General features: G+C 41.2%; 1 protein-coding gene across 1 annotated transcript in view; it reads right to left on the minus strand.

Moving 5' to 3' along the window:
* LOC132833437 (diacylglycerol kinase theta) overlaps positions 1 to 24,932 on the minus strand; it is a 193,401-nt gene that overhangs the window by 43,805 nt on the left and 124,664 nt on the right. The window contains exons 14-18 of the mRNA XM_060851717.1: positions 22,289 to 22,327; positions 21,469 to 21,584; positions 9,473 to 9,624; positions 4,429 to 4,577; positions 981 to 1,162 (exon numbers count right to left, since the gene is read on the minus strand). Of these exons, the coding sequence (XP_060707700.1) occupies positions 981 to 1,162; positions 4,429 to 4,577; positions 9,473 to 9,624; positions 21,469 to 21,584; positions 22,289 to 22,327 (638 nt within the window). The remainder of the gene's footprint in view (positions 1 to 980; positions 1,163 to 4,428; positions 4,578 to 9,472; positions 9,625 to 21,468; positions 21,585 to 22,288; positions 22,328 to 24,932) is intronic.

Raw genomic sequence — 24,932 nt, forward strand, 5'->3', positions numbered from 1 at the left:
AGGGCGGAGGAGCAGGAAGTGAAGGAGATGCGGTGGAGGGCATTGTCGATCACGTCTGGGGGGATTTTGCGGTCTTTGAAGAAGGAGGCCATCTGGGTTGTACGGTATCGGAACTGGTCCTCCTGGGAGCAGATGCGGCGGAGACGAAGGAATTGGGAATATGGGTGGCGTTTTTACAGGGGGCAGAGTGGGAGGAGGTGTAGTCTAGGTGGCTGTGGGAGTTGGTCGGTTTATAGTAAATCCTGTTGATTTGGTCGCCCGAGATAGAAATGGAAAGGTCTAGGAAGGGGAGGGAGAAGTCTGAGACGGTCCAGGTAAATGGTCGGGGTGAAAGGTGTTGGTAAAGTGGATGAACTGTTCAACCTCCTTGTGGGAGCACGAGGCAGCGCCGATACTGTCATCGATGTAGCTGAGGAAAAGGTGGGGGGGTGGTACCAGTGTAGCTGCGGAAGATGGACTGTTCCACATATCTTACGAAGAGGCAGGCATAACTGGAGCCCATGCGGGTGCCCGTGGCTGCTCCTTTGGTTTGGAGGAAGTGGGAGGATTGGAAAGAGAAGTTGTTCAGGGTGAGGACCAGTTCAGTCAGTCAAAGGATGGGGTCAGTGGAAGGGTACTGGTTGGTACGGCGGGAAAGGAAGAAGCGGAGGGCTTCGAGTCCTTTGTGATGGGGGATGGAGATGTACAGGGTCTGGATGTTCATGGTGAAGATAAGGCATTGGGGACCAGGGAAGCGAAAATCATGGAGGAGGTGGAGGTCATGGTTGGTGTCCCGAACGTAGGTGGGGAGTTCTTGGACTAAGGGGGACAGGACCGTGTCGATGTATGCAGAGATGAGTTCATGGGATTAGTTTAGAATGTGAGCACAGACTTAGAGGGCTGAAAGGCCTGTTCCTGTGCTATACTGTTTTATTTTCTCATGACAACCAACTGTAATCCTCATACCAGCTCATATTTCAATGTACTTTTCCCACAAATACCTTTGGTGGTTCCAACTCTGGGACACCATTTTCAGACCCATCAACAACTTCTTGAGCATCAAGGAGGATTGTCCAACGATCCATAAGGACTTCTTCTGCTTCATCAACTGCAACCAAAATGGAGAAGGGATCCTCACCACTGTAGCCAGGTCCCCAACGTAACACCCTTGCTAGGTCATTACCTTAAGAAAGAAAATTTTGTAGATACTGATCAATGTAGTCATGGTTCATGAAATCTAAGTCACAGTTTCCACCAGTGGCTTGAAATGGCCCCAGTGGCCACATAACGACCCATGTTACTAATCTTAAGATTAGTACTTTGGCATTCTTGGGTGAATAGCTAAGGGATGTTGTCCTTGCCATAAACAAACCAGTGCACAAGAACCCAACTGGAGCTCACAACAAACTCTAAGGTAGTGTATTTTGCCTAAATAACACATATTCAAGAAAAATATCCTCTTGACCAGATATATCCATGAACACTGCAAGGGTCGAGAAAAGACATTGTGGGGCCACTAGCTAATATTTTTGCATCATCATTAGCCATGGGTGAGCTCCCGGAAGACTGGAGGGTAGCGATGTTGTGCCATTATTCAAGAAGGGCTGCGAAGAAAAGCCCGTGAACTACAGACCAGTTAGGCTAACATCTATGGTGGTAAGTTACTTGAGAAGACTCTGAGAGATAAGACAGGATTTGATTAGAAGTAGACAGCATGGCTTTGAGTGAGAAATCATGCCTCACAGATCTGTTTAGAGTTCTTTAATGAAGTGACCAGGATGGTTGATGAGGACTGGGTAGTAGACATGGTCTTTATGGATTTCAGTAAAGCCTTTGATAAAGTTCCACATGGTAGGCTGCTCTGCAAGGTTAGATCGCATGAAATCCAGGACGAGCTGGCAAATTGGATACATAATTGGCTTGATGGTAGGAAGCAGAGGGTAATAGAAAGATGCTTGTCAGACTGAAGGCCTGTGACTAGTGGAGTACCTCAGGGGTCTGTGCTGGTCCATTACTGTTTGTTTTCTGTACAAGGCATGATTAGTAAGTTTGCTGATGACACTAAAATAGGTGGTAGCACAGACAGTGAGGAAGGTTATCGAAAATTGCAGCAGGACCCAGATGATTTGGAGTTGGGCACCAGATGAGTCTATAGATGACACTAAGATTAGTGGAAGAGTAAAGTGTGCACAGAACTGTGAAACTGTTCAGAGGAACATGAATACTTTAAGCAAGTGGGCAAAGGTCTGGCGATGGAATACAATGTTAATCAATGTGAAGTCATCCACTTTAATAAGAGTAACAGTACAAAGAACTATTACTTGAATGGTAAAAGGTTGCAGCATGCTGCTACGCAGTGGGATCTGGTTGTCCTTGTGCATGAATCACACAAGGATGGTCTGCAGGTACCATCCTGCAAATGGAATTTTGTCCTTCATTGATAAAGGGATTGAGTTTAAAAGCAGGGAGGTTATATGTTGCAGCTGTACAGGGTGCTGGTGAGGCCATACCTGGAGTACCGTGTGCAGTTTCGGTATCCTTACTTGAGAAAGGATGTATTGGCACTGGAGGGAGTGTAGAGGAGGTTCAGCAGGTTGATTCCGGAGTTAAGGGGGTTGGCTTATAAGGAGAAACTGAATAGACTGGGATTATACTCACTGGAATTTAAAAGGACAAGGAGGGGAATCTTATAGAAACATATAAAATTATGAAATAGATAAGATAGACGTACAGAGGATGTTTCCACTGACAGGTAAAACTGGGACAAGAGTGCATAACCTCAAAATTAGGGGAAGCAGACTTAAGACTGAACTGAGATGGAACTTCTTCACCCAGAGGGTTGTGAATCTATGGAATTCCCTGTCCAGTGAACACTATTTCAATAAACGTTAGTAAAAGAATTAAGGGTTACGGTGAGAGGGCAGTTAAGTGGAGTTGAGGCCATGAAAAGATCAGTCATGATCTTATTGAATGGTGGAGCAGGCTCGAAGGGCCAGATGATACACTCCTGCTCCTATTTCTTATGAATGACCTTAATCAGCTGGGGAAGTGGGTTGAGAAATATCTATATTAAATCCATTTGACAAGTGTGAGGTCTTTTATACAATCAAATCAAGGTAGGAGTTTCATGGTGAATGGTAGGGCCTTAAGGAGTGTAGTGGAACAGAGGGGTCTTGGAGTTCAGGTTCATAGTTCTCTAAAAGTGGAGTCACAGGTAGACAGGGCAGTGAAGCAGACTTTTAACACACGGGCCTTCATCAGTCAGGGCACTGAGTATTGAAGTTTGAAAGTTATGCTGCAGTTATACAGAACGTTGGGGAGGCCACACTTGTGAGTATTGTGCTCAGTTTTGGTCACCTTGTTATAGGATGTATGTTATTAAACCAGAAAGAGTGCAGAAGAAATTTACAAGGATGTTGCCTGGACTCAAGGGTCAGAATTATAGGGAGAGGTTGGACAAGCTAGGAAAATTTTCTTTAGAACATAGGACACTGAGAGGGGAACCTTGTAGAGGTGTAGAAGATCTTTTTCCCAGAGTTGGTGAATCGAGGACTAGAGGGCATTAGTTTGAGGTTAGAGGGGAAAGAATACAAGGGAACCTGTGGGGCAACTTTTTTTTTTACACAAAAGGCCTTCGTCAGTCAGGGCACTGAGTATTGAAGTTTGGAAGATATGTTGCATATGAAATGAGCTGCCAGCAGAAGTGGTTGAACCGGGTACATTAACAAAATTTAAAAGGTATTTGGACAAATACATAGATAGGAAAGCATTAGAAGGATATGAGTTACATGCAGGGAAATGGGATTAGTGTGGGTGGACATTTTGGCCGACATGGACCAGTTTGGGTCAAAGGAGCTGTCTCCATTCTGTCAGATTCTTTGACTTTGTGACTTGATGGTCACTGTCAAAATCATAATTTGCTGCGAATCCAGCCTGTATTAGTTGGGTTAAGAGACTTCTAATCAACGCAAAGGAAATCGCAATTGTGTGTGAAGAGCTTTATCCTGTTACAGTTCCAAATTTCTGGTATCTAAGTATCAACAACCCATGATTTTAGACTGCCTCTTTTTGGAGACATTCATTTCTGGCAGTCTAAATATATATTCATGATAATCACTACTAAATCAGTAACACTAACAGTATGATGAGACATTGATGTTTTGTACAGTAGTTGAGATGATTATAAAGGAATGTTGATCATTCCTGGGAGAAAGGAATACTAAAATACATTAAATAGGATTAGTTGGGGAGCAGTAGGAGGATGCATCGTGTAATGCACGAAGACCTGGTACAGTATGGCTGGGATGAAATGGGCAATAAACTGTGTCAAGGCAAAAGTTGCAGTGTAGCAGCTAGAATTTGGAAACTGAATGAGATATTCCCCTCATAAGTTCTGCTCCCTCTCTCTACATATTCTTGATATATCACTCAGCCCATACCCACTCTCACCTGTTCCTAAAGGGAGCACTGCAACTGGAGGCACAGGACAGTTCAGCTTGTGTCGAATCTCTTCCAGCACACCCAGAACCCAACCAACTGTTCCATCTCCTCCGCAAACCAATATGCGGAAATATGGAACTTCTCGGAATGTATGCAGCCTGGAGGTGGTGAGAAATGAGATTTCATAATGCAAGAAGCATGTTAGTTCATAAACAGACTGCATAAGACCATAAGAAAAAGTGAGAATATTCAGGAGTAAGCGACATGACTCTTCAATCACACTTCATCATCCAATAAGATCATATAATTGTATATCAATTTCACTTTGATTACTAATCCCATATCCTGTAATTCCTTTAGTATCCAAAAATCAATTGCTTTCAACTTCAATACATTCATCCACAGCTCGGCCAACAGACGGCAGACAGGGTTTAATCTAGATAAATACAAGGTGCTACATTTTGGAAAGACAAATTAGATTCAAACAAAGAGACCTTGGAGTGCAGGTTCACAGTTCTTTGAAAGTGGAGTTGCAGGTATACTGGGTAGAGGAGGAGGCATTTGGTACACTTGCCTTTATTGGTCACTGCCTGGAGTATAGGAGTTGGGAAGTTCTGTTGCGACTGTTTGGGACATTGGCTAAGGTTTGGAATACTGCATTCAATTCTATTCTCTCTGCTATAGTGTGAAAGTGTTGGTGGTATTGGACTGGGGTGATCAAGGTCAGAAGTCACAAGACACCAGGCTATAGTCCCACAGGTTTTTTTTAAATCAGAAGCTTTCGAAGTGCTGCTTCTTCGTCAGGTGAAGTAAAGGTAAGCATATAGGTATAGAATTTATAGGCAGAGAGATCAAAAGATAGCACAGCAGGCTGTCAGTAGGCTGAATAACAAGTTTCTGCAGGGGATCAAAGGTGTCAGACAATGTGACTAGTGTCAACAGCTGAATAGCAAGTGAAGGGATTAATTGAGACAGAGATATAATTACAAAAAATTAAAAATAAGGTGGTGCTGAGACAAAGCAATGGGTGCAATACCATGACAGATACAAAGTGATACACACCAAGGGTCTACTCAAAGTAATGAGTAATCCAAAACTGTTCAACCTAATTAAGGTAGAAAGATCATAAGTTATCAATGTGATGGTGTTAAACCAGAACAGTAAGAAAGATTTTACAAATCCAAAACAGTATTACATGTAACGTGATATGAAACCAAGAACACAGGGTTCATGGTGTCTTCATGGAAACAGAACTAGGCTATCAGTTTCCACTCAGCAATTCTGAGTTGTTGTGCATCTTGAAGGCCATCTTGGGGGATGCTTACCCGAAGATCAGAGGCTGAATGTTCTTGATCACTGAAGTGTTTCCTGATGGGGAGGGAACATTCCTTTCTGGCGATTGATGCTGGGTGTTCATTCACCCATTGCCATAACAGCTGCATGGTCTTACCAATATACCTTGCCTGCAGCATATGAGGTAGACAACATTAGACATATACTTAGTATCAGTTGTGTATGAAGTGGATGGTGTTCCCACATGTAATGGTAGTATCCATGTCAATGATCTGGCAGGTCTTGCAGAGATTACCATGACAGGGTTGTGTGGTGTTGTGGTCAATGTCGTTCTGAAGGCTGAATAGTTTGTTGGTATGTTTAAGGTTTGACAGTTGTTTGAAGGCAAGAAGTGTAAACGTAAGAGTTGAACTTGCCAAGATGTTTGTCATCATCAATGACATGTTGAAGGCTGTGAAGAACATGACGTAGTTTCTCCGCTCCAGGGGAGTACTGGATGATGAAGAATACTCTATCAGTCATGTCCCGTGTCTGTCTTGAGGAGATAGTTGTGGTTTTTGACACGGCAGAACCGGAGGTCAATGATTTGAGGGCATCTTTTAGGATCTCTAGGTGTCCATCGCATTCCTATTCTTCTGACCATGTTCTGCATATACGCAGGACCTGTCTGTAAGAGATGGCTTCTTTAACATTTTTAGGATGGAAGGTGGAGAAGTGCTGCATCGTGAAGTTGTCCATGGGCTTATGGTAGAGTGCAGTGCTGAGGTACCCATCCTTGATGGAGATGCATGTGTGCAAGAATGAGACTGATTCTGAAGAGCAGTCCACAGCAAGTCTAATGGTGGCATGAAACTTGATATTGTTGCATAGTCATTTCAGTGATTCCTCGCCAACTTTGCACTCCAATACGCCAACATGTTTGCGCACATTTTCGACCAAGATTTCTTTGCTGCACAGGGCCTCTAATCAATGCTAAACACCAGGTCCATTGACAGTATTTTCTTCCTTTGTACTCATGGCGAGGAATCACTTAAATCCTTGGCATGTGACTTTGAAAGCGATCACATTACTCCAGCCATTTGGCCCCACCACCACTTTATTTTTAATTTTTTGTAATTATCGTTGTGACTCAATTAATTGGATCAGAGGTCATCCCTTCACTTGTTATTCAGCTTTGACACTTAATTCACACTGCCTGACATTTCTGATCACCTGGAAAGACTTGTTTATTCAGTCTGTCGACTTCCTGTGCCAGTGTGCCTCCCTACACTTCACCTGACAAAGGAGCAGCACTTCGAAAGCTTGTGATTTCAAATAAACCTGTTGGATTATAACCTGCTGTCATGTGACTTCTATTCCTGCTATAGAAAAGATATTGCGTAACTGGAAAGGGTTCAGAAAAGATTTACAAGGATGTTGCCAGAGTTAAAGGTTTTGAGCTACAGGGAAAGGCTGAATAGACTGGGGCTGTTTTCCCTGGAGCGTTGGAGTCTGAGGGATGACCTTATAGAGGTTTATAAAAGCATGAGGGGCATGCAAAGGATAAATATACAAGATATTTTCTGCGGGGGGGGGGGGGTGAAAACTAGAGGGCATAGGTTTAAGGGGAGAGTGAAAAGATTTAAAAGGGACCTAATGGGCAACATTTTTCACGAAGAGAGTAATCCAGAAATGAAATGAACTGCCAGAGGAAGTGGTGGAGGCTAGTACAATCACAACATTTAAAAGACATCTGGATAGGTATATGAATAGGTAGGGTTTAGAGGGAAATGGGCCAAATGCTGCCTCTGTGAGAAGCTAGGGAAGTGATTGCTGGGCCCCTTGTTGATATATTTGTATCATCAATCGCTACAGGTGAGGTGCCAACACTATTGGAGAACACTATTTAAGAAAGCTGGTAAGGAAAAGCCAGGAAACTATAGACCGTTGAACCTGACATCAGTGGTGGGCAGGTTGTCGGAGGGAATCATGATAGACAGGACTTACATGTCTTTGGAAAGGTAAGGACTGATTAGGAATAGTCAACATGGCTTTGTGTGTGGGAAATCATGTCTCAGCAACTTGATCGAGTTGTTTGAAGGAATAAACAGGACTGATGAGGACAGTACAGTGGACGCGATCTATATGGACTTCAGTAAAGCGTTCAATAAGGTTCCACATGGTAGACTGGTTGGTAAGGTTAGATCACAAGGAATATAGGGAGAACTAGCTAATTTGATCCAGAACTGGCTTAAAGGTAGAAGACAGAGAGTGGTGGTGCTTTTTAGACTGATCAGCAGTGTGCCACAAGGATCAGTGCTGGGTCCACTGCTTTTCGTCATTTATATAAATGATTTAAATGTGAAAATAGAAGGTACAGTTAGTAAGTTTGCAGATGACACCTCCAGAAGGGGGGTAACCTTCTGGAGCTTTATAAAATCATTAGGGGCATGGATAGGATGAATAGCCAAGACTTTTTTCCCCAAGGTGGGGGAATTCAAAACTAGAGGGCATAGGTTTAAGGTAAGGTGGGGAAAAGATTTAAAATGGACCTAATGGGCAATTTTTTTTAATCACAGAGGGTGGTGCATGCTTGGAATGAGCTACCAGATGAAGTAGTGGAAGCTGGTACAATTACAAATTTAAAAGGCATCTATAAAGGTACATGGTTAGGAAGGGCTCACAGGGATGTGGGCCAAGTGCTGGAAAATGGGACTAGATTAATTTAGGATACTGGTCAGCATGGACATGTTGGACTGAAGTGTCTATTTCTGTGCTGTATGTCTCTATGACTCTAACTGATAACTAAGTGTCAAAAAGATTAGGCTCAAGCAAGTGCTTTAAGAGACATTAAAAACAACTTCAGTTAAAGTAATGACTTCTCAGATTATGTTAATGAACACAAAATTCAAAGCCATTCGTCATGCCATTTAAACCTAGCATTAAAATCTGTTAGATGATTCATTACTTCAACATCAAGACCACAATTTGCACCACAAGAGCACAGGAGGCTGTTCAGCCCATCATAAGAGTGAATTCAGATGGGCACCAAATGGGCAAAAGTTAGGTCACAATGCAGTGGTTCCAGTAGAAGTGGAATTAATATTTTTGTGCCAAATATCAGAAGACTCCAAAATGCTGAAAAAAAAGCAAAAATTGCGGATGTTGGAAATCTGAAACTAAAGATGATATCAATGGAGAAACTTTGCAGCTCTGGCAGCATCTGTGGAAAAAAGCAACATCAACAATTCAGGTCCAGCGGCTCTTCATTAGATTGAGTAGTAGCTAGAAAAGGGTGGTATATTTGCTGAAGATGAGGATGGTGGGGGTAAAGAAGTGGGTGATACGTGGAGACAGACCCAGAGGGAGAAAAAGACAGTTCGACAAATGAAGGGATGGATAATGTTAAGCCAGGAGAAAGAAACCTGCGAACGGGGATAGAGGTTAATCCTAATGCTATGGTCCCCAGTACCAGCTCTTCTTTCTCCCTGGCTTAGTGTTAACCGTCTCTTTGTCTGCCTAACTGCCTTTCTCTCCATCTGGGCTCCGTCTCCACCTATCACTCACTCCTTTACCCCATTCAAACCTCCATTTTCAGCATGAATACCATCTTTTCCTAGCTACTACTAATTCTGATAAAGGGTCACTGGACCTGAAACACTGACTTTGCTTTCTCTCCCCAGATGCTGCCAGACCTGCTAAGTTTCTCCAGCAATTTCTGTTTTTGTTTTAAAATGCTAAAGCTTTGTTTGACAAAATGATAGGTACAAAAGGATGTTACCCAGATAGAGGCCCTCCATTAGAAAGGTCAAAAACCTGATGAGGATTCAGAAGCTTCCGGAAGCTGTACAGAAGTTCTCGCCCTTTAAGGGCTCCACTCTTTGGATTAACAAACAGAAGGAGAGGGTAAGAATCTTGTGGCAGCTGTGTGACCTGATGGTGAAAAAACAAACCTTTAGGAACACAGAAACACTGACTGTAGTCTCAGTTTCGAAAATGTTGGTAGAAACATTGGGTGAATGTAAATCTGCCAAACAAAGCAAACTGGCTAAAGAAATACTTTATGTAAAATGGACTTAAACATCCTTAACTAATAATACTCAAAATGTATTCACATACTCGCAGAAAGATCTCACTGTCCAGGTACATAGCTCCTTGAAAGTTGCTACCAGGTTGATAGGGTTGTTAAGAAGACACACTGTGTGTTAACTTTTACTGATAGAGGGATTGAGTTTCGGAACCATGAGATCATGCTACTACTATAAAAAACTCTGGCGAGGCCAAATTTGGGGTATTGTGTGCAGTTCTGGCCACCACATTCTAGGAAGGATGTGGAAGCTTTGGAAAGGGTTCAGAGGAGATTTACTAGGATGTTGCCTGGTATGGAGGGAAGGTTTTACGAGGAAAGGCTGAAAGACTTGAGGCTGTTTTTGTTAGAGAGAAGGTGGTTGAGAGGTGACTTAACTGAGACATATAAGATAATCAGAGGGTTAAATAGGCAGGACAGGGAGAGCTTTTTTCCTCATATGGCGATGGCTAGCACAAGGGGACATAGCTTTAAGTTGAGGGGAGATAGACAAAGGACAGATGTCAGAGATAGTTTCTTTACTCAGAGAGTAGTAGAAGCATGGAACATATTGCCTGCAACAGTAGCAAACTCGCCAACTTTAAGGACATTTGAATGGTCATTGGATAGGCATATGGACGAGAATGAAATAGAGTAGGTTAGATGGGATTCAGATTGCTTCCATAGGTCTGCACAACATTAAGGGCCAAAGGGCTGTACTGTGCTGTAATGTTCTATGTTTCTATTAATAACAGTGACGACAATAAAGTAATGTTTGATTTGTGAAAGGGACAACAAGCATCACTGACCACGTGTGCGATACGTGTCATGTATTATAGCAGTAGAATATAGAACATAGAAAATTACAGCACAGAACAGGCCCTTCAGCCTACAATGTTGTGCCGAGGATTAATCCTAATGTAAAATAAAATAACCCTACCTACACACCCCTCAATTCACTGCTGTCCATGTGCATGTCCAACAGGTGCTTAAATGTCCCCAATGACTCTGCTTCTAACACCATCACTGGCAACACATTCCATGCATTCACAACTCTCTGCGTAAAGAACCTACCTCTGATATCTCCTCTATACGTTCCTCCTAATATCTTAAATACTAAATATACTATGACCCCTCATCCCAGTCAATCCTGCCCTGGGGAAAAGTCTCTGGCTACTGACTCTATCCATTCCTCTCATTATCTTGTACACCTCGATCAGGTCTCCCCTCTTCATCCTTCTCTCCAGAGAGAAAAGTCCAAGCTTTGTCAACCTTTCTTCATTACACAAGCCCTCCAGTCCAGGCAGCATCCTGGTAAACCTTCTTTGCACCCTCTCCAAAGCCTCTGTATCTTTCCTATAGTAGGGCGACCAGAACTGGATACAACATTCCAAGTGTGGTCTCACGAGGGACTTGTAAAGCTGTAGCAAAACTTCGCAGCTCTTAAACTCGATTCCCCGTTAATGAAAGCCAAAACACCATATGCCTTCTTAACAACCCTATCCACTTGGGTGGCAAATTTTAGGGATCTGTGTACTTGCACACCAAGATCCCTCTGTTCCTCCACACTGCTAAGAATCCTGTCTTAAATCCTGTGTGTGTGTATATATAGCTACACAAACAAACATACCACTAACATTCCTTAATCAGTCAGGTATAGTGAATATAACTGATTAAGGGTAGTGAGACATGAAAGAGGTTGTAGAGAAGATTTATAAGAATGACACCGGAAATACGGGGATTTAGATCATCAGTAAATGATTAGTAGGCTTGGCCTCTTCCCTCCTAAAAATAGAAGGTTGAGAGGTGATCCACTGGAGATCTTTCAAACACGAGTGGATACAGAGAGTGTTTCCTCTTTTTGAGCAGAGCAAAAGTAGAGGAAACCAGTATAAGATAATCAGGAATTCAGATCAAATATCTTTACTCAAAGAGAAATGGGAAGATAGAATCCACTATCACAGGAAGTGGTTGAAATGAATAATACTGATGCATTTAAGAAGTAACTAGACAAACTAGCTAGACTTGAGGAAGAAGAGTATAGAAGTGTATGTCTTTAAATAAAATAATGAAGAATTATTTTATACATTTAATAATCTCTCACAAAATTGCAAACTCCTCTATAATGTAAGCATAACTACATATTAAAGACAACACAGAAGGTAACAAATCCACTGTCTGCAACAGTATATTTTTAAATACAATGAAATATCCTTACATTCGTTTCAAACGATGTCTGAAATGATGTTTTTTAATATATGCTTGAATTTATAATACACATATGATGTGAAACTATATGTAGGAGGAATGCTGATCAAGATCTGAGGTGCTTCCAAGTTTTAGATAGCACCAGAAAATGAGGAGGAATGTAGGTCAGGAATTCACACTCAATTCTGTGATCCATGCAGAGCAGGAACCTCAATGAACCTTCTCATATGTTGGAGGAACCTCAGAGGGAAATAGATTGTCTTTTAAAAGTGTGACTGCCCAGCATTTTCCAACAATGTTACAGGTGGCTTCATATGGACAGATATAGCAACACAGGAAACACAAAAACAATACATGTTCTACAGGCATAGGCTAAGACAGATACTAAGGCTATATGTAACTCCCTATTCTACATTTTAAAATTAACACTTACCTGAAATCCTTTGAAAAATCAGCTAACGACAAAAGATAGAAATTGATAGAACAGAAAAATAAATGTCACACTCCATGCTGCAATGTTTTGATATGATAGTTTAAATAAAAATTCCTGAGTCTTCTACAACTCCTTCTTTTCACTCATGTGTAATGGGCACCACCATCGAAGGCCCAGTATTTATTGCTCAACCATAATTCATTCTATGAATTGCTCTGGAGAAAGTGATGTTAAGTAACATTTTTGAACCACTGCAATCCATTTAGTATAGGTATCCAAAGTGCTATTAGGGAAGGGGTTCCAACATACTGACCTAGCAACAGTGATTTGTAATATTTAATTAGGTAATAGTGTTTTGTTTGAAAGCTAGGCATCAATGCAGCCACTGCATCATCGTATGTAACTGACACCCAAGTTCCAAAACCATCATGATGCCACATTGGGGCTGGCTGGAAATTGTCAAAAAGTTACAAATTTTGGTCAAGGTACACACATTCCTTATTTACCTGTCAGATAAACTCAGGTTAACAAAAAAAAACATAGACCAGGTTGTGCTACTTAATGAATATGACTATTTATAACAATAAACAGAGTTCACTGAGATGATCCTGTTGATTACCAGGATTTTCTGTTCAGTCTCTTTTCTCCAAATTCTTTTCACTTCTTTGCAGGAGGCACAGGTGATTGGCACACTAATTTAAAGATTTTTAGTTCCTGTTTAAAGGCCCAGTTAATAGCAATTTTCTTTAGGCTTTAGGTATCGCACAGGAGAGAAAGACATCATCTGCCCTTGCAGCTATCCAAAGGCAGGATTGTGCACACCGACAAGCTAAGTTCAGTTGAAAGCTGTCATGCTGAAAGCCTTTGTCATCCACAACTGGTTACAAGTCTTCAAACCAATCAGCAATCCGTGATCAGCCCCTTGTGCCAGTCTGTCTGCAAAGAGCCTGCTCTACTGCTTTAACAAAGCAGCTGTGGAAACATGACTTAAAATGAGGTTCAATAAATGGCTTTTAGAAGTGCAGCAATTCCACCCCTAACATTTGGCTTTAAAACAACCCCTTTCTGATTTCAGTCCACAGTGAAAAACACAAAAAAAGCCTTTACAAAGTCAATATCTGAATCAATGACTGAATCTCATTTGTATACCACCCCCCTGGTGCCAGCTAGGATATAAACATCCACCTATTTGGCTGTGGTACTGCCTCTATTTCTGGAGGCTTGTATTCAAGTCGCACCTGCTCCAGAGGTGTGACATTACATCTCTGAACAGGTGGATCAGGAAATATCTACACACAGCCTCTGCCACAGCTTAAATAAAGCAGCAGTGTAAACACGGGTTACAATATTACAAATTACACAAATTGCACAGACAGGGAACACAGAGGTCTAACACCTCCAACATCTCAACACCTTATTTGTACTGACACCAATTGTTACAGTTAACCTGAGAATGTTACTTTTAAAAGACGTTTTGTGATTTATATATGAAAGAAATGAAACTAACGTGGTCGTTGTAACAGATGAGAGACTTAACAAACAATCAAGGTATTTTTCAATGTATAATTTCAGTTACATTACACTGTGAACTTCTACTACAAATTGTGTCTTACAATTGTGTCCTCCACAACCACATGATGAAGGGGCTTCGCCCTGAAAGCTAATGTGCTTCCAATTAAACCTGTTGGACTATAACCTGGTGTTGTGAGATTTGTAACTTTGTACACCCCAGTCTAACACCGGCATCTCCAAATCAGAGTTACAATATGTTTCAGTAACTTGGTTTTCAATTAGTATAGCAACTCTTTCCATAATCTTTGCTTTTCAATTAAAACCAATCCTTTTTCACTCTCGTCCACAGTTAAAAATACAGAAAAATAACAAGGTAGACTTTACACAGTGGAATAATTCTGCCTCAGTAAGAAGTGCAACACAAATTTATTTACATTTCTCAATTTAAGTATATATTTTCCCCATTATAGTTATCAATAGTACATATTTAACTGACAGAGGCAATGGGATATATTTCTGTGAACTGTAACACTGCACTTCTATCAAAATCAATAGCTAAGAGCCCTTGTTGGTTGCAATAAATGGATTGTCAAGTGGAATTGACTATTTCCATTAGTGTTTAGGTGGTCAAGAAAAAATTTCATTGAGATTTTAAAAATTATTACAATACTGATAGTTACTTGGATAGTAGCATGTAAAGCCAAATATCCAAATTTGTGATGACACACAGTTAGGTAGCATTGTAGACAGTGTAGATAATAGCATAAAATTACAAAGGGATATTGTTACATAGTCAAAAGAATATATGTTTTAATATAGAAAGTATTTTTTGAATTGTTAAAGTGAATTTAAAGGCCAGCCACATCTGCAAAACAGATCAGCTAAGAGACAGGCTGTTCCAAAATAGATACACATAGCAATGGCTGTTAACTGGATTCCTGAGTTTTGGTTGCTGTTTTGACAACAATTCAAATTTAACCAACTAATTTAAATTATGCCCAAGATACTAAAAGCCAATTAAATTTAAATTTATTGTATTGACAATATCGGATCAATGATGTTGGGGGATTTTAAACCAGGATATTTTGAAAATTGGTCAGAACTACCACCACCGAACTACAGAGCAAATGCCATAGAGTCAGACAGCTAACTGCCCATCTAATATCTTGCTCTCAAGGAAATAAGAAGGCACTCTCTATCAAAAGGTACCTTTTCCTGTAAAAGCAGTAAAAAGTAAGAAGACAACCCAGGGAGATCATCAGACGCAAGATTAAAGACAGCCGATAAGACAGAGACAGTGTAGACTTGAGATTAAGTTAATGTAATGTTTAACAATGGTGTTATTGGAGCAGCATTTTTATAGAGTTGAGGTCAGATAGTAATTAATTAAAAAAAGGGAGTTAGATTTGTTAATATGTTTTGATTAATGTTCTGTTAGGAAAATAAATTGCTATTTTTCTTTAAACAGGAGGTCTTTTTCACTCTCTCATACTTTTAACAGATTACGAAATGAGGTGAGTTTTTCTGGCTATTTGGTTTTAATTAACAGAGGGGTTCAGCCTCCACATTAGGGCGGCACGGTGGCACAGTGGTTAGCACTGCTGCCTCACAGCGCCCGAGACCCGGGTTCAATTCCCGACTCAGGCGACTGACTGTGTGGAGTTTGCACGTTCTCCCCGTGTCTGCGTGGGTTTCCTCCGGGTGCTCCGGTTTCCTCCCACAGTCCAAAGATGTGCGGGTCAGGTGAATTGGCCATGCTAAATTGCCCGTAGTGTTAGGTAAGGGGTAAATGTAGGGGTATGGGTGGGTTGCGCTTCGGCGGGTCGGTGTGGACTTGTTGGGCCGAAGGGCCTGTTTCCACACTGTAGTAATCTAATCTAATCTAATCTAGAACATCGTAACAATATTGATAGACTAAGCGAACAGACAAAACCATGGCAGATGGGAGTTCAATGTAAACAAGTGAGAGGTTATCTATTTTGGACTGAAAAAAATTGAAATTAATTGAATTGAATTGAATTGATTGTCACATGTACAGTGGTACAGTGAAAAGCTTTGTCTTGCAAGTAATACAGGCAGATCACATAGTTAAATAGCAGTGATAAAGTAAATAATAGGTAAACAGCAACAAAAACCAAAACAGAGGTACAGGTGAATGCCAAGAGTTTGTGAGTCCATTCAGTAATCTAACAACAGCAGGGTAGAAACTGTTTCGAAATCGGCTGGTGCATGTTCAGGCTTCTGTACCTTGTCCCCGATGGTAGAGGTTGTAGAAAAGCACTGCCAGGGTGGGATGGGTCTCTGAGAATGCTGACGGCCTTTCCTTAAAGGATAGATCATTGTACTTTCTAGGTGGTATGAAGTTAAACACACTGGATAGCCAAAGAGACTTGGTGGTTCAGGTGCATAAATCTTTAAAATATCATGAACAGGAATGCTTTATATTGAGAAGGCTGGAATGCACGGATGTAGAAATCATGCTGCAGTTATACAAAACCCTGGTTAGACGTACTGTAAGCAAATCTGGGCACCACACCTCAGCAAGGATATATTAACCTTGCTGTGCAACAAGAATGATAACTTCAGGATTTAAGCTTTAAGGAGAAGTTATACTCTAGAATTTAGAAGATTAAGGGGTGATCTGATCAAAGTGTCCAAGATATTAACAGGATAGATAAAGATAAACTACTTCCATTGGTTGGGGATTCTAGAACTAGGGAGCATATTGTGCGAATTAGGGCCAGACCATTCAGGAGAGATGTTAGGAAGCACTTTGATATACAAAGGGTAGCTGATGTTTCGAATTATCTTCCACAAATGGCGGTGGACACAGGATCAGTTGTTAACTTTAAATATGAAACAGATAACTTTTTGTTAAGCGATGATATTAAGGGATAAGGGCCAAAGGCAGTTGTATGGAGTTAGGCTATAGATCAGCCATGATCTCATTAATGGTGGAACAGTCTTGAGGGGCTGAATGGACTACTCTTGTTCCTATGTTCCTAATGGGAACAGTGCATTGGTCATCAAGCCCTCTACTCTATAAGCCATACTGTAAACGCTTTATTTAATCATCAAAATGGCTAATTTGTTACTTTTTTAAACTGTTATCTAAACAAAAGAGGCTTTCAAAATGTTTCCTCAACAAACTAAAATATAGATTACAAATAAACATTTTTTTTATACGTGGTAAAGCTGGCGATCAACTGAACTGTTCTGTAGAAGTAAACTGCATCCTCTTAGTCCCAAACATTCAGAGATAGGTTAAAACAGGTTTGGGGAAAAAAGGTAACAAAGGAACACTACCCTTAGGGTCAAGGGTACGGATTCAGCAAATAGAACAGATTGACTTCTGTCAGTCCCTTCATGTCGAGATTCTGCTGGTGAGACCAAATTACTGACAGTCACACAATATTTTCAGATTCAGAGGGGAAACAGGAGGCGTTAATATTAGAATCTTTAGAATATTAGATACAAAAACAGAAACAGCTGGAAAAAACACAGCAGGTCTGGCAGCAGTTGTGGACTGTTTCAGGTTAATGTTGCAGGTCCAGTGACCCTTCTTCAGAGTTGCCTAGCATTTCAACGTGAAAAACAGAACTGAAGCATCTGCAACAATCCTCAGCCAGAAGTGCTGAGTAGGTGATCCTCGTGACCTCCTCCACGGGTCACCAGCAAAACTGATGTCAGTCTTCAAACAATTCAATTCACTCAATGAGTGATCTTAAAAAATGGTTGAATGCACTGAATACTGCAAAGGTAATGGGCCGTAATAATATTCCTCCAGTACAACTACAACACTGGCATCTACCAAACAATATGGAAAATTGTCCAGGTATGCCTTGTGTACGAAAAGCTGTACAAATCTGACCCAGCTAATTACTGCCCTCCCAGCCTATTCTCAATCATCAGTAAAGATGTTGGGAAGGGTCATCAACACTGCTATCAAGCAGCACTTGCTTAACAATAATCTGCTCACTGACACTCAGTTTAGATTCTACTAGGGTCACTCAGCTCCCAAAAACATTAAAGCCTTGGTTCAACATGATCAAAACAACTGAATTCCAGAGATGAGGTGAGGCTAACTGCCCTTGACATCAAGGCCATATTTGACTGGAAGTGGCATTAACGAGCCCTGGAAAAAGTAATGTCAATGGGAAACCTTTCTGCTGGTGGGAGTTGTACATTGCACAAAGCAATTAAGATGTAGTTGTTAGAGTTCAGTCATCTCAATTCTAAGGATTTCCTCGAGGGGTATTCGAGACCTAACCATCTACAACTGCTTTATCAATAATCTTCCCACTTAAGATCAAAAGTGGTGAGGTTCACCGATGATTGCAGAATTTGTGACTCCTCAGACACTGAAGTGTCCAAATACAGCAAAGACCGGGATAATATCAGTTTTGGGCTACCAAGTGGTCATTAACATTCATAACACAAATACCAGGTAAAGGGCACCTCCAGTGAGAGAACCTAGCCATCACTCTGACATTCAATGACAGTACTATAATTGAATCCCCCACTATCAACACCCGTTGGTGGGAGACAATGGCCCAGTGATAATTTCAATAGGCTAGCAATCCAGAAATCCAGGTTAATGTTCCAGTGACATATATTCCACCAATGCAGATACTGAAATTTAATTTCATTAAAAATATAAAAATTGACTGAACTAGCCATGCAAATACTCTGGCTACAAGAGCAGGTCAGATGCTAGGAATTCTGCAGTAATTTACATCCTTACTGGCAAAAACCCTGTTCACCATTTACAAGGCACAGATCAGGAGCGCAAAAAAATACTCCCCGCTTGCCTGGATAAGTACAGCCAGGTTAGGTCACTGTTGGAATACTGTGCATAATTCTGGTCTCCTTCCTATCAGAAACATGTTGTGATACTTGAAATGGTTCAGAAAAGATATACAAGGATGTTGTCAGGGTTGGAGGATTTGAGCTACAAGGATAGGCTGAACAGGCTGGGGCTGTTTTCCCTGGAGCATCGGAGGCTGAGGGGTGACAATTTAGGGGTTGACAAAAAAATCATGAGTGGCATAGATAGAATAAATAGACAAAGTCTTTTCCCTGGTTGGGGGAAGTCCAGAACTACAGGACATAGGTTTAGGGTGAGAGGGAAAAAGATAAAAGAGACCTAAGGGGCAAATCTTTCACACATAGGGTGGTACATGTATGGAATGAGCTGCCAGAGGAAGTGGTGGAGGCGAGTACAATTGCAACATTTAAAAGGCATTTGGATGGGTATATGAATAAGAAGGGGTTGGGGGGATATGGGCCGGGTGCTGGCAGGTGGGACTAGATTGGGTTGGGATATCTGGCCAGCTTGGACAGGTTGGACTGAAGGGTCTGATTCCATGCTGTACATCTCTATGACTCTATGAACATTGACACCATCCAGGACAAAACAGACTACTGGCATGAAATGCATAAACATTCACTTTCTCCACCGCTAACGCTCAGTAGTAGCAGCTGTGTATTTCATTTACAAGATGCATTCTCTGGAGATCCTTATACAGCACCTATCAAATGCATGACTACTTCCATCTAGAAGAACGACGAAAGAAAATACAAGGGAACACTTCCTGTAGTTATTCCCACCACGCCATTCACCATCCTGATTTGGAAATATATCCCCATTTTTTCAGTGTCACTAACTGGATGATGGTGGGAGACAGTGGCCCAGTGATAATTTCAATAGGCTAGCAATCCAGAAATCCAGGTTAATGTTCCAGTGACATGTATTCCACCAACGCAGATACTGAAATTTAATTTCATTAAAAATATTTTTAAAAACCCTGAATAGAAAGCTAGTCTTGAAAAATGTCACGCTGGAAAAACACAGCAGGCCAGGCAGCATCTGAGGAGCAGGAGAATCGATGTTTCAGGCATAAGCCCTTCTTCAGGAAAGCTTGCCTAACAGCAACCATATAATTTTGAAGTAGCCTGATGAAGGAGCATTGCTCCGAAAGCTAGTGCTTCCAAATAAACTTTGTTGAGAATGTGTTGCTGGAAAAGCACAGGAGGTCAGGCAGCATCCGAGCAGCAGCAGAATTGACTTTCGGGCATAAACTCTTCATCAGGTTTTCTGTCAAAGGGTCAGTACTGAGGTAGTCTCACACTGAAGGGGGTCAGTACTGAGGGATTAAAAACAAAATACTATGTATGCTGGAAATCTAGTCTGATCAGAGTCCTCCTGAATTTTTCCAGCATTCGAGGTTTGCTTCAGTATGGTTGGACCGTCACGCTGAAGGAGAGTCAGTACTGAGGAAGCTCTGAACTGGAAGCTAGAGAAGTGATTGCTGGGCCTCTTGCTGAGATATTTACATCATCGATAGTCACAAGTGAGGTGCTAGAAGACTGGAGGTTGGCTAACATGATGCCACTGTTTAAGAAGTGTGGTCAGGACAAGCCAGGAAGCCATAGAACAGTGAGCCTGATCTCGGTGGTGATCAAGTTGTTGGAAGGAATCCTGGGGGACACAATGTACATGTATTTGGAAAGGCAAGGACTGATTAGGGATAGTCAACATGGCTTTGTGCATGGGAAATCATGTCTCTCAAACTTGGACATTTTTGAAGAAGTAACAAAGAGGATTGATGAGGGCAGAGCAGTAGATGTGAACTATATGGACTTCAGTAAGGCATTTGACAAGGTTCCCATGGGAGACTGATTAGCAAGGTTAGATCTCATGGAATACAGGGAGAACTAGCCATTTGGATACAGAACTGGCTCAAAGGTAGAAGACAGAGGGTGGTGGTGGAGGGTTGTTTTCCAGACTGGAGGCCTGTGACCAGAGGAGTGCCTCAAGGATCGGTACTGGGTCCTCTACTTTTTGTCATTTATGTAAATGATTTGGATGCGAGTATAAGAGGTATCGTTAGTAAGTTTGCAGATAACACCTAAATTGGAGGTGTAGTGGACAGCGAAGAGTGTTATCTCAGATTACAATAGGATCTGGACCAGATGGGCCAATGGGCTGAGAAGTAGCAGATGGAGTTTAAGTCAGATAAATAGATTGGGTTGGGATATCTGGTCAGCATGGACAGGTTGGACTGAATGGTCTGTTTCCATGCTGTATATCTTTATGACTCTATGACATTAAAGAAGGGTCCACACAGAGAGTGACACTCTAAATGAATACTGCTCTGCCAGAGGACTGGATCAGCAGAGGTGCTATTTGGTTCACGGGGCAATGGAGATGGTGTTTGAAGTCATACTGACAAAGTGCCGCACAATTGGAAAGTTAGTAAAGAAGGAATGCTAGCATCGGACAGTCAGCCTTGAGGGAGTGATACTCAGTGTCAGAGTGCTGAAGCATTGCTTCACCTGTTTGGAAGGGCAGTATTGAGGCTGTCCTTTGAATAAAGCACTAAATTATTAATTGGATGAAAGAAGCATGTAAGCAAAACCTAATTTTGCACTGTCACTGAGGGCAATGAGAGTTTATCTTACACTTAGTACTGAATGGAAAGCAAAATGTCAGAAGTTAATTGTTCCATTTACCCTCCATCTCAATTAGCTTATAAAAAGCTTTTCAGGAATTTACCTCAATGACTGGGATTATAACTGTTGTGAGGTGTCGGTCATTGACAGTAGTATCTTTAACTTGTGTATAAATCCTCTCTGCTTCATCAAAACATGAGAATTCCAGCACTACAGCACCTGAAATAAACAATAAGTTGGGGTCAGGAAGCATCTAACACTTGGCATACATGCTTACCACAGAAAATACAGCTTCCATCTCCACTTTGAGAATCATGACTCAATTATGAATATGATCAACTATCAAAGTCACAGTGAACTCAGGAAGTCAACAACAACCATAACAAAGCTAGAGATATAAATCAAAAAATAGTATGGTAAGAATTCAATGACAAATCGGGTGGGAAAGCAGTTTTATTTCCAACAGCACAGTGGTATTAAACAAAATTACTTTACATTTGACTTGACTAATACAATGGGCGAAAGTGAGGACTACAAATGCTGGGGATTAGAGTCAAGATTAGAGTGGTGCAAGAAATGCATCGGGGGAACAGGAAAATCGGTGTTTCGGGCAGGAGCCCTTCATCAGGGATCATTCCTGATGAAGGGCTCCTGCCCGAAGCCAATTTTCCTGCTCCTTGGATGCTGCCTGACCTGCAGTGCATTTTCAGTACCACTCTAATCTTGACTAATACAAGAGAGCAGAATCTCTACTACTTAGACTCAATGAATATGATTGTTAACAATAAATATAACAACTTGCATACTTAGGTATACATTCAGAGATCTCTGTTGCAATTCAGTATTTAATCTTTAAGCAAACAAATTCTATTCATCTTGGGTTTTTTGGTAATAAATACACAATAAATACTGTATCAACATACCTTGGTCCATGTAAACATAACCAAAGGATACCAAATTCCCTGGGGAAAGAAACAGATTTATTTCAGTTTACTTTCATAAAGAACTACACTCATTTCATTGCACAGCAGAAACCACAAACATAAAATTAAGACAGATAACCTTGCGCCAATGAACAAACACTCCAGAGTTCAAATTAATCCAGCCACAAAAACTCTGAGCTTGCCAACTGTAAACATAATTGGCTTTACAGCAGGAGATAGTGTGATGGCAGAGGGCTGCTTTTCAGATTGGAGGCCTGTCCCAAGGGGTGTTCCACAGGGATCAGTTCTGGGTCCTCATATAAATGATTTGGATGAGAATATGAAAGGCACGGTTAGGAAGTTTTCAGATGAGCCAAAATTGGTGGTATAGTAGACAGTGAAGAAGGTTTTCTAAGATTACAAAGGGATCTTGATCAAATGAAAAATGGCAGATGGTGTAGAATCTGGATAAATGCAAGGTACAACATTCTGTACAACAAACTGGGGCAGGACTTTTAAAATTAATGGTAGGGCCTTGGGCACTATTGTAGAACAAAGGGAACTACGGGTTCAGTTACATAATTCTCTGAAACTTGCACCACAGGTGGACAGAGTGTTAAGGCGGCGTTTGGCATGCTTGCCTTCATTTTTCAGTCCTTTGAGTATAGGAGTTGGGAAGTCATGTTGAGATTATACAGGCCTGTTCTGGAATACTGTGTCCAGTTTTGATCTTCCCTTTATAGAAAGTATATTATTAAGATCCAGAGGGTTTTGAAGAGAATTAAGCTGGATGTTGCTGGGTATGGAAGGTTTGAGTTATAAAAAAAGGCCGAATAAGTTGAGACTTTTTTTCACTGGAGCTAGGAGGTTGAGAGGTGACCTTAAAGAGGTTCATAAAAACACAAGGGGTATAGATAGGGTTAATGGTAGGTATCTTTTCTCTAGGAGGGGAAATTTCAAGACTATGGGACACATTCTTAAGTTAAAGGAGACAGATTTAAAAAAGACATGAGGGGCAATTTTTTTTCCCCACACAGAGTGTGGATCACATATGGAATGAACTTCCCGAGTAAGAGGTGGATGTGCAAACAGTTACAACATTTAAAAGACATGCGATTAAGTACATGAATAGGAAAGATTTGGCGGGATACAGGCCAGGAGCAGATAGCTGGGACAAGTTAAGTTTGGGTCTGTTTCTGTGCTGTATGACTGTATACATCTTGTTTTTCTATTTAAGCTGCAATTAGCTAAATTCTTGCTGCTAAATCTGTATATCACCAAAAGCAGCATGGTTACAAGATTACAATCATTCTAAAATATCGTTGCTTTCACTTAAGATAATAAAACCATTCTGAAAAATTATCACGGCTTGGTTTGCTTGTAATAAGATCTAATTAAGATTGATAGGGTGGTTAAGAAGGCATACAGTGTGTTGGCTTTCATTAGCAGTGGAACTGATTTTTACAGCCGTAATGGGGTAATCCAAGATGGAGGACGGGAAAAATTTCTGGCTGTAAGAGCTACTCCTTTTTTTGAGGTATTTTAGGTGTTGGAGGTGATTTCCTCAAATTCCAGGAGCAGCAATTACTGTTCTATACTGCTGTTGCATTGCTTTGGAACTTTGGAAAAAAAAAGTCAAAACAACAGCAGTTTTAAAAGGAGAACAGCAGACAAAGGAAGCACATGGTGAGGACAGTGCAGGAGAGAGAGAGAGAGAGAACCTGCACAGTTACTGCCTTTGCTGTTTGAGTTAGTATATCGCTGGACATCGGAGTGCATCTGGAAAAATTAACAAACAGTGAAATTCACAACTAATCTTGGAGGAACTGTTGGGCAAAGTTCACAGCACAGAATCAGATTAATTGTTGTTTTAAGTCTTTCCAAGAGAAAGGCAGTATTAGTGAGTACAGTGGGTTCTTTCTTGATTACATGTTTTTGGAGAGAAGTTTCTTGATTAAACTTAAAATATAAGCCATAGCTATTAATTTAACCTGGGGCAGTGTTTGTAGAGGAATAAGACGGTGTTATTTTCTGGGTCTGTAGATTGTGAAGGAGCAAAAATGGCCTTTGCAGTGATATGTACTTCTTGTCAGATGTGGAACTTTAAAGAGAGTTTAAGGGTTACTGCGAATTATATTTGCCATAAATGCTGTTGGATGTGAATCTTATCAGATCGAGTGGATCGGTTGGAGAGACAGATAGAAGCGATGAGGAATTTGCAACAGCAACAGTATGTGATGGATGGCAGTTATAGAAAGGGGGAAAAGTCTCAGATATAGTTACATAGATGGGTAAACTCCAGGAAGGGTAAGAGAGGTAGGTAGCTAGTGCAGGAGTCTTTTGTGGATATACCCATTTCAAACAGGTATGCTGTTTTGGAAAATGTAGGGGCTGATGGATTCTCAGGGGAATGTAAAACGAACAGCCAAGTTTCTGGTATTGAGAGTGGCTCTAATGCAACGAGGGGTACATCGGCTTCCAAGAGATCAATTGTGTTAGGGGATTCTGTAGTCCGAGGTACAGACAGATGTTTGTGTGGCCAGCAGAGAAAAAGCAGAATGGTGTGTTGTTTCCCTGGTGCCAGGATCACGGATGTCTCAGATAGGGTGCAGAATGTTCTCACGGGGGAGAGGGGCCAGCAAGA

This window comes from Hemiscyllium ocellatum, chromosome 36, assembly GCF_020745735.1.
Source record: "Hemiscyllium ocellatum isolate sHemOce1 chromosome 36, sHemOce1.pat.X.cur, whole genome shotgun sequence".
NCBI lineage: Eukaryota > Metazoa > Chordata > Chondrichthyes > Orectolobiformes > Hemiscylliidae > Hemiscyllium > Hemiscyllium ocellatum.